Raw genomic sequence first — 10,730 nt, 5'->3', positions numbered from 1 at the left:
CATACTGCATAACAGAACAATCAATACACGCACACACACAAACCACCACCACACTGTTCATCACATCAATCGATAATTATGTACACCACCACATAGCTCAACAGCAGTTATGCTTAGGCTTACTTCTTAAATGTCTATAAATACATAAATACATATCTATATAAATATTCAAAAGTGCATGCTGCCTGCACACACAATCTCTTCCACACACAAGGACAAAGGATATTACCAAGCGCATGCCCATAACAAGCTACCAGTGAGCTGGCAGAGTCTTACAAGGTCCATTTCAAAAACTGCAAAAGTTATTTTTACCCGCTCTAACCCATTAAATTTAAAAATATATATATTAAATTATAATTAAAATAAAATTTAATTTCTGTTACCATATAAGGCACTTTTTTTTTTTTTGGATGATAACTGTAAAATGTTGAAGTGGCATTGATGGTATAGTTAAATGTGTGATAGGTTTTCTTTTACCCGTCTTAGTACTAAAGTCTACCCTCCCCCAATCACAAAATCTAAGATCATCCAGCTGGTTTAACTCATTAGCAGTGCTGCAGAGAATAAAACTACAAATCTGTCAGCCAGTGAACAGGTTGCATTAATGTATCTACCGCAAACTAGTCCACACTCCAACCAAGCTGTTTGTTTTGCTGTCATTGTTGGGACTTTCCATTGACTTTCAACATTTTTAATAATACTTTCAATTCTCTAAAGCTGACCCATCACATCAACATTTTAGGATTTTAGACTTCATTTGGTATAGAGTGTTTTCACGACACATCACAAGTGGACCGTATTGGCGGCACTGAACGTAAACATTGCCACTATACTCAACAAAACTCACATATTTTGCTGATTATTGAAAATGGTCAATTATTGTCATGTCTTGGGCTGTACTAATTGTCCAGCCGGGAAAAACATTCAGAGTAAAGACTGCCAAAACTTATAACAAATCAAGGAGAAGAGTTCAAAAACCTGTCTGATGAACTAAAGGCGTTTGTGGTTGGCCAAACTGAACCAGGATTTCCAGAACAAGAATCTTGACATTAGTGTTTGTTTTTATCATTTCCAGTCAGGTAGGTGAAATATTAGGCTAACACCTTAATTAATACTGCTTGTACATATCTTTACCACCTATTAACTTTAGTTTGTCAAAATATTGTGCCCTTTCCTGCTTACTAAGTCATTCTCTATACGATTTAGCAGCTTCCACATGTTTTTCCATGGTTTAAACAGCATAAATTAGCAGAACAATGTATTAAATAGTACATTAACCATGCAATCAATGCTGTTGTTTACGTTAGAGTATCTCCAATATGGCCGCGCATCCGGGTGACTGACCAAACCGTTACATAAGTGCAAACCCTCTATGATAAATGAGTCAAATTACTACATCTCTATTAATACATCAATTTCTTTAGGCTTTATTTAGTATATTTAAAAAGCTATTCGTTTACTGTTCGATCTCTATTATTAGATTTGTTGATTCATTCTCAGAATCTATTTGAATAAAGCTGTAAACATAACCTGCTTTATCATCAGCATCATTCTTACCCTTTCACACACATCTTGTTGCACATGCACGCACACAGGACATGCTTTTAGGACCTCCTCTTTGCAAAGAGGCTGTTTAGCTTTTCACACGATATATTGATCCCGAAGTGAGATACTTGCTCAAGCAGACACTTAATCGGTTTCTCTTTGTTGAGCAGGTCAAGTGTGATAAACCCGCTTTATCTGAGACAGCGGAAATCTGAGCTCCACACTTAGTCCACTCTTGGGTTATGTCTCCCTCTTTTGGCTCAAGTCTGTTGTAGCAATCATCAGCCAGAAAAGGACAGTGATAACGGAAAATAAGAGTTTTTGTTTACATTGGCAAATGCGGCGGCGAATTGTTTACTAACCGGTGCCGCTTTACACTCACACACAACATTAAGCCATTTGTGTATATGTTGATTTGTTCCTTAAAATATAAATGAAATATCCACAGAAATCCATTTTCCACAATGCTACAGTGTTAAAAATGTAAACATCCCTTGTTTGGCCTTATTTAGCAGTTGGTTTTGCTCGTGTCTAGCAAATTTTCAAGTCAACTCTGAAGAAATAGCGTGCTGACACTGACATCATTATTCTTCCTCTTTCAAAGAGCAGATGAAGACGTCAGGAGATCAGTGTTGACCACCACGCTGTTTCTTCCTTATTTCAAACTCTTCATTTGACTGTTGTGCACAGTGTGGCTTATCTTTCTTCAATCTTGAAAGCAACTTTAATGTTGTCTGTTTCAGCGAGGGCTGTGGGTGTTAAAGATACACTTTTGTGCAATAACTTTACGTAGTAAAGAAGATGGCTTTACTGTTCTGCGATGCCTTTTGGGTAAGTTCTTGTTTTGCCTCTCATAAGTTACATTTCTCACCATGTAGGCTACGGGAAATACAATTTCCTATATTTCTGTTTTTAGAACGATAGGTTAATTTCCTAAAATGAATTAGGAAAACTGCAATGTCTGCTCTAATACAACTTGTCTAAACTGTCTGTTTAATATATGCTGACACTTTAGTTTGATATGGTCCTCTAACACACATTCTACAGACTAAAACTAACAGTACATGTCAACTTATTCTACTTCTCTTCTACCCCTAACCCAAACATAATGGTCTACTAGTATTCTAATGAGAGTTTGTTCATGTACAAGTTCATTGTTCATTGATACATGTAGTTGCAAAGTTACTTACACTTAGTAGAATGTCTACTTTTAAAAGTGTAGCTTTTAAATGGATTATGTTTTGAGAGCAGTTCAATTTTAAACTACAATCTACTATGTTAAACTACTATGTACGCTGCCCTCCAAAAGTTTGGAAACGCCCTAGAAAAGTGGGGTTTTGGACGATATTGGCATGAATCCTTTTTAATTTGTGATAATTTTGCACTGATAAGGGACAACACGAACTACGAAAGCATAGTTTATTACACAAACAGTTTATACATAGAAAAAACTTACATTTTCGATTCATCAAAATATCCACCGTTAGCAGCTATTACAGCTCTGCATAATCTGGGCCTAAATTTGTTGTATTCTAAACTTAATTGGCAATCAATTATTGAAGCTATTAAGGTGTGCTGACCCAAAAATCTTTTAAAAACCTTGGCCAGGTTTAAACCAGTAACCAGGCATTACAGCTGGCAAAGGGGCATGTCTGACTGTGTCGTGTATATATTACCATTATCATGTAATCAGAATGAAAATCGGTCTTCAGAGATGATGTCAAGTTACTTTAATGTATTTGCACCAGAAAATGATAAGGATTTATGCTGATATCGTCCAAAATCACACTTTGCCAGGTGTGTTTCTAAACTTTTGGAGGGCAGTGTATGTGTCTCATGTCTCTCATGTGTTGCATTTTTGGTATCTTTCAGGGTACTGACTTTACCGACCAGTCAGGTTATGAGGCGATATTGCAGAGGTTACAGGATGGCAGACACATGTGCAAAGATGTAGAAGAACTGTTGAAAATGAGGTATGGAATAGTTATTTATTGCAGTTTGTCTCTGTGAATGTATGTGTGTGACTTCTTCTCTCCTTCATAGAGCACTTGCGGAGGAGAAGTATGGACGAGAACTGGTGGCAATTGCTCGGAAGGCAGAAGGTCAAACCGAGATCGGGTAAGCTGGTTTATACACATCACACCAACAAATTCCATTCAAAATGCACACTTCTCTGGATTAAAATGACATGCTGATTTTAGTGAATTCAACTCAAATATAAAACTGTCTTAGCTGCAATATACAGTATATATGTCCAAAAATGTGAGAAATAAGTGTTTATGCATTCACTACATTATTTGTTTTCTATACTCAGAACATTAAAGGCATCGTTTGACAAATTAAAAACAGGTATGTGAGGTGATGCAATTCCTTTTTGCCTCCTACCTAAGAACATGCTTGAATGCTATGTGCTCATCCTGATTTGCATTGTTTTCTAGAGATTGAGAAGACAGGAAACATGCACATCCAACTATCTGAAAGGATAAAGGAGGAAGTTCAGAAAATGGAGGCATTTCGAGAGCACCAGAGGGAACAGAGGAAAAAGGTAGAAAATAAATCGAGTGAACAAAACATTATGCACATAGACCAGCACTTTGGGGATGTTTCCGTTTTCACACTTGTGGTTATTCATAAGGTCAAAGCGTATGAGGAAGAAAACTGGCACTTTGGTTTGTAAGCATAAGCATTATATATAAGTCACCTACTTTAACATAAACATAATTTGTTGAGTTTAGTGTTGTATTGTTAATAAATTCAACAATGCAAGTGATAGAAGGTGGAAGCTAATGTCTATTTTCTGTCCTAATTAGCTTGAAGAGATTATTGAAAAACTTCAGAAGCCTAAAATGCTGTTGCACAAGAAGACCATGGATGTAAGTATGAGTTTAAAGCAAGTGTCTATTAACTAACTCCAAGTCCTCTTATTTCCCCTTTCAGATATGGCTCTCATTAGTTGTTCATGGTGTAAATGACACATCATTCTCAGAGTCCACCCAAATTCAGTGTCAGCCAAATGAGGAAGAGAAAGAAGTACAAACTGAAAGAAGAAACAGAAGTCTTTAGCCATGCAGTGACTGTATTTGTAGACTGTATTGGGCTAGATTAGACAGCACAAAGAAGATAAATGTAGGCTTTTGTTCACTGGCTTTGGGTTTGAAGACTCAACCGTTTATTTTTACCACCAATAAATGTGTAGAAAGATAGGAAAGTAAAAGATAATAGAAACAGATGGTGGCAGAGCAGTAAGAGAAAATAAGAATGGGTTACTTGGTTTGTAGGTATGCATGCTGTCTCTAAATATAATTAGACTTGAACTTCCTGTGTTGTACAACCACAGAAACACCACAGATCATCAGATACGTTTTAGACACATTTATATAACATGCTCTATACCCACCTTCATGTTCTCTTTTGTCTTGCACTTTTACTCACTTTGAAACTATGCTCTTTACTGTATGTCATACAGTCAAAAAGGTTGTATGATCAGAGGTGTAAGGAGGCAGAAGAGGCTGAACAAGCAGTGGGGAAGAAGACAAATGTGACCACCTCCACCCACCGGCAATCAGAAAAGGTGTGAGGCCCTGAACTGAAAAAACATTTAACCTATACTATAACATAAATATCTAAGTAAGTTAAATGTTTCTATATTTGTTCATTTTAAGTGTAAGTTTTAGACAGTTGTAAAAATTACCTATGCCATGTTTGTGGTCACAGTAAGGCCAAAAATGAGGATTGAAGCAATGCAAACTTGTTTCAGTCTGACTAGGCTCCACCTCAGTGTACTACCATCAGCCAGAGTAAAACTTTCATTTCTTTAGAATAGTGACAGTTCTGTCATATGTATAACAGTTATATTCCAGATTATTTGTACAATGTACAGTTGAAATCAAAAGTTTACATACACCTTGCAGAATCTGCCAAATGTTAATTGTTTTACCAAAATAAGAGATCATACAAAATGCATGTTATTTTTCATTTAGTACTGACCTGAAAAAGATATTTCACGTAAAAGACATTTACAAATAGTCCACAAGAGAAAATAATGCATTAATTAAAAATGACCCTGTTCGAAAGTTTACTTACACTGGATTCTGGTGTTGTTACCTGAATGATCCACAGCTGTGTTTTTCTGTTTAGTGATAGTTGTTCACAAGTCCCTTGTTTGTTCTGAACAGTTAAACTGCCCGCTGTTCTTCAGAAGAAAACCTGCGTTGTGTTTCCTTCTGAAGTATCAGTGAGCGTTTGAACCTTCTGTAATAATTGCATATGAGTCCCTCAGTTGTCCTCAGTGTGAAAAGATGGATCTCAAAATCATACAGTCATTGTTTGAAAGGGTTCAAATACACAAACACGCTGAAAAAAAAAACAGAAAAAACTTTTCTGAAGAACAGCGGACAGTTTAACTGTTCAGGACAAACGAGGGAATTGTGAACAACTATCACTAAACAGAAAAACAAGCTGTGGATCATTCAGGTAATAACACAGTATTAAGAATCAAGTGTATGTAAACTTTTGAACAGGGTAATTTTTATAAATTCAACTGTTATTTTCTCGTCTGGACTATATGTAAACGTATTTTATGTGAAATGTGACCTTATTCAGGTCAGTACTAAATAAAAAATAACATGCATTTTTTTGGTGAAATAATGAACATTTTCAGATTCTGCAAGGTGTATGTAAACTGTATGTTACACTGCTCTTCAGATAAGTCAGGTTCAAACACAGAGTGTTTAATAGATTTATCAGTCTATGTTGTTCTGTGTTGTAGGTGATGAACAGGGCCCGGTTATGCAGGCAGGCAGCCAGCCTGGCAGGTTTGTGCTAACAGACTTAACTGTTATTATGATCCTGTTGACGTCTTCGAAGACATCAAATAAGTCAAGCATTTAGTCAATCATTGTGTGTATTTGTATGAGTCAGTGAGATTTTTTTAAATCTTTTTGAAAGTCTCTTATGCTCAATAATGCACTGATTTAATCCAAAATACAGTAAAATTATATTGTGAATATTATTTTAAAATGTCATTTGTTTTGTGATTACAAAGCTAAAGTTTCAGCAGCCAGACTTTAGTGTCACATGAATCTTCAGACGTCATTCTAATATGCTGATTTGATGCTCAAGAAACATTTTTTATTATTATCAGTGAAAACCATTGTGGAAAACATGTATTTGTTTTATGTTCTTTGCTGGTTTAGAAAAGCAATATAAATGGAATGTTGAACAGCTAGAGAAAACTTGCCAGGACTGGGAGAGCACCTACAGGAGTGCATGTGAGGTAAAAAACGTGTACAAAACCATGCTAAAAAGTGATGTTAACAGAAGAAGTGTCTAAAGAAATGTTTTCTTCAGGGTAATGATGAGTAAATGAGAGAAGACACACAGTCATAGTCTCACAGACATGCGATAAATAGTCATAGCATTCTGTCATCGAGCTGGAGAATATTTACTGATGTAGTAGAAAGACTTAGATGAGTCAAGAAAATGCCATTACCAAAAAGAGTAAAAAAGGAAATAGTTCCTCATTACTGCCCACATTTTAAAAGGAAGTGACATGAAAACTATTTTATGTTTTGGATTTGTGTGTCGCCTTGTAGGTGTTTCAGCAGCAGGAGTCTGAGCGCATTAATATCTTGCGCTGTGTGTTATGGGATCATTGCAATCTGCTGTCTATGCAGTGTGTCCAGAACGATGACGTAAATGTCCACATTTACCAAAACCTTACCAAATGCTATTTCCAGTTTCCAATTCTTATAACAACTGTTTTCATTTGTTTTGTAGTGCTATGAGGAAGTAAGAAAGATTTTAGAGCAGTGTGACATTGTCAGTGACAACAACTTCTTCATTAAAATGAAAAAGACGGCCTGTCGTCCTCCAGGTAAATTCTCTGTCATCATGATTCACTTCAGAAATCTAACAGTTAAAAAGCTGACATAAGATAATGTGATGCTGTTAAGAAATTCTACATAAATTGACAGTCACTCCTCCATGTCTCTTAAGCTCCCATTGAGTTTCAGAGTTACTCTGACGTGGACGCTAATGGAGGAGTCGGGAAGGTTGAAACTAAGAGGTGAATGTCTACTTCATTAAGAATGACTGTTATTTTATGCTTTTTGTGAAACTCTACCTAGGGGTGGGCGATATGGCAAAAATGTCATATCAGGATTTTACCAGGATTCTTTGTCATGTTGGTTTTACTATTTTACAAGTTGACTGAGCAGTACAGCCAAACTAATTTCCCTTTTTTTTCAGATATTTAGGCTCAAGTAAGCAAAGATAAAAGTCTTTGTCATTATTTTATCTTTGTTATTAAAAAATAAGAACAAAGATACACATTACAAATAAACATAATACAAATAAAACAAACATTGTTTAATTTTTCAGGTAGAGTAGGTGTATTTAGCAGTATTCAAGAAATGAATGAATTAACTATATAAAAAATGAAACACTTTATACTTATACACTATATTAATCAATTGTACATTGATTCTTATTAAAACAACTGTATTAATTGCTTCAGTCAAGAACAGTGAGTGACTTTTCTCTTTGTGTTTTGTTGTTTTATTAACATTAAAAAAATAGTTCACCCAAAAGTGAAAGTTCCGTCATCTGTCTGTCAATTCCGTCATAGTGTTTTATTTTTATACCATCATTTACTCACTCTTTTTTTCTGTTGAATGTTATCTACAGTATTTGATCATTTCTGTTATTGAATTCAATGGGGACCAGCTACAGTTTGGTTACCCACATTCTTCAGAATATCTTATTTTGTGTTTAGCACAAGAAAGAAATTAATACAGGTTTAGGACAACATGTAAGTGAGTAAATAATGGCAAAATTCTGATTTTGGGGTGAACTACAAGTAGTCTCAAAAATCGAAATATTGCACACCCCTAACTCCACCTTTTGTATCTGCAGATTATCTGTCATGCTTCCAGGGATGTCTTTCAGTGGTCAGTATTACTTCTGTGAAGTCTTAAAGGGATAGTCCACCCAAAAATGAAAATTCTGTCATCAAATGCTCACCTTCGTGTCATTCCAAACCTGTAAGACCTTTGATCATCTTCGGAACACAAAGAAAGATATTTTTAATGAAATCCAAGAGCTTTCTGACACTGCATAGACAGCAACGCAACTACCATGTTGAATGCCCAGAAAGGCTGTAACGACATTGTTAAATAGTCCATGTGACTTCAGAGGTTGAACCATAATTTTTTGAAGCTACGTGAAAACAAAAACAATGACTTCATTCAATAATTTCTTCTCTTCGGTGTCAGTCTTTGATGCACGTTCACGACTGTACCATGACGCATGCCAATTTTAACAATGTCCCTACTACTTTTCTGGGCCTTCAACATGGTAGTTGCATTGCTGTCTATGCAGAGTCTGAAATCTCACGGATTTCATCAAAAATATCTTAATTTGTGTTCCAAAGATGAACGAAGGTCTTACAGGTTTGGAATGACATGAGTGTGAGTAATTAATGACAGAATTTTCATTTTTGGGTGAACTATCGCTTTAAGTCAATATGCAAAGAGAAGCATTAAACGAATATACTCAGAATAAATTGCAGTGAAATCTAGTTAATAAGCAGTATTATGAAGTATTTGCACTAACCATTGCTGCCTTTACTGTACATCCCAGGGTACCCTGAAGCAGGCAGTAATTCGCCTGGAACATACACATCTGCTCAACAAACGGAAGGAAATCCTGAGAAGTACATGGTGCTATATGATTTTAAAGCTCAGGTAAATAAATACAGTAACTATAGTTAGTTTTTATCATTGAAGTACAGACAAACAGGCATTTGTCAAGTATTCATGCTTTTTAAAGTTTCTGTTTAGCTTCAGAATTTGAATTGAGGTAGCGATCGGGAAATAATATAAATTGTAATTTAAAGCTGCATTCCAAAACTTTTTTTGGTTAAAAATGATGCCAAATCAATATATAAATAAGTACTTAACCAGCCAGTGTTCAAAACTATTTCAATACTTTAGCTCGACTCGCAACGGTTAGCTTATAATAATGTTTTCTAATTTGAGTTCGGAATTCAAGCATGCTGCGGCCGCGGGGCGTCATGACATAACGTCTGTAAATATACAGAGCCCATCCCGGCTAGTAGGCTATATTACTACATTATATTGCATATGAGGATGCTGCCGATGTTGGATCGTTTATAGCCTTTTCTCACAGCAGCTGGAATAATTCAATTTATCACTTTGATGGCGAAAGGATTATGTGTTTATGAAACACATGTGACTGAAATTAAATTACATTCCAGTTTTAAAAGTGCATCTGATTACAGATAGCGTACGTGGGATTACACAAGATTTGTATTTGAAAGAGAACCAGTTCTAAGCAAGAATAAATTACTTTTTGGGTCGCTAAAAAGTTTAATATGTAAGTTTATAAAAAAACAACTTTAATTGTAAAAGTTTTGTACTCAACTCCTTGCCCTTTCTAGGAAGATGATGAGCTGTCTGTCAGTAAAGGACAAGTTGTCACAATCACTGAGCAAGGCGCGGATGGGTGGTGGAGAGCGTGGAGGGATGGAATATCCGGGCTGGTTCCTGGAACGTACTTAACCAAAGTCTCCCCACAGAGTTACAGTACACATCTTGGTGCTGCTCATTCTGAACATAATCCCATCAAATAGAGTTTAGTAGTCATTACACTAAGTCTGTGAATCAGTTCAGCATGCCAGTTGATGTAGAATGATTACATCAATGTAGCAATCTAGCAGTACATTATACTAGCTCTGTGGAAGACATTAGTTTTCTTGACAGGAATATTTAGAATTTTTTAACAGTCTTTTAAAAATCTTTATAAATTATTCTGCTGTTTGTGTAATGGTTCTGATCAGTTTTTACTGTGATGTATAGTTGTATTATTAATTTTGTAATATTGCTATAATTTATTATAGATTATTTGTCTGGTAGATGCTGTATTCTGCATGCAAGTTTACTCAAAAAAGGACATGCAAAACCCATATGCCTCAGCAATGCATTAAGAAATGTAAATACATTAAAACCCATATTCAGCATAACTTTAATGAAATCAGAAGAAACCTGGTGTTTTGATTACATTCTGATTAAATTCAAATGCACACCAAACAAATACACAGAAATATGCACTGGGGCAGAAACAGAAGCTGGGTACAGAAGCTAAACGACATCCATGCATCCAGC

The 10,730-nt window shown here is 35.6% G+C and overlaps 1 protein-coding gene across 1 annotated transcript; it reads left to right on the top strand.

The window, feature by feature from the left end:
• Positions 1-2,167: 2,167 nt before the first annotated feature.
• Positions 2,168-10,730, top strand: pstpip1b (proline-serine-threonine phosphatase interacting protein 1b). The gene is made up of 15 exons (XM_051115647.1): positions 2,168-2,376; positions 3,418-3,518; positions 3,589-3,663; positions 3,860-3,894; positions 3,984-4,090; positions 4,356-4,418; positions 5,012-5,116; positions 6,314-6,359; positions 6,741-6,820; positions 7,140-7,238; positions 7,324-7,420; positions 7,543-7,612; positions 8,461-8,495; positions 9,187-9,290; positions 10,007-10,730. Exons 1-15 carry the CDS (start codon positions 2,347-2,349, stop codon positions 10,196-10,198), a joined length of 1,239 nt encoding a protein of 412 aa, XP_050971604.1. The 5' UTR covers positions 2,168-2,346; the 3' UTR covers positions 10,199-10,730.

The sequence above is a fragment of the Labeo rohita genome, chromosome 7 (assembly GCF_022985175.1).
Source record: "Labeo rohita strain BAU-BD-2019 chromosome 7, IGBB_LRoh.1.0, whole genome shotgun sequence".
Lineage (NCBI taxonomy): Eukaryota > Metazoa > Chordata > Actinopteri > Cypriniformes > Cyprinidae > Labeo > Labeo rohita.
This window is presented reverse-complemented; position numbering and strand designations above follow the sequence as displayed.

Excerpts from the sequence above, each read along its gene's own strand:
- pstpip1b (XM_051115647.1), top strand. The coding sequence starts at position 2,347 with ATGGCTTTACTGTTCTGCGATGCCTTTTGG. Across the intron at positions 3,664-3,859 it reads GAAGGTCAAACCGAGATCGG|AACATTAAAGGCATCGTTTG; the intron begins GTAAGCTGGTTT and ends TTCTATACTCAG. Across the intron at positions 6,821-7,139 it reads CCTACAGGAGTGCATGTGAG|GTGTTTCAGCAGCAGGAGTC; the intron begins GTAAAAAACGTG and ends GTCGCCTTGTAG.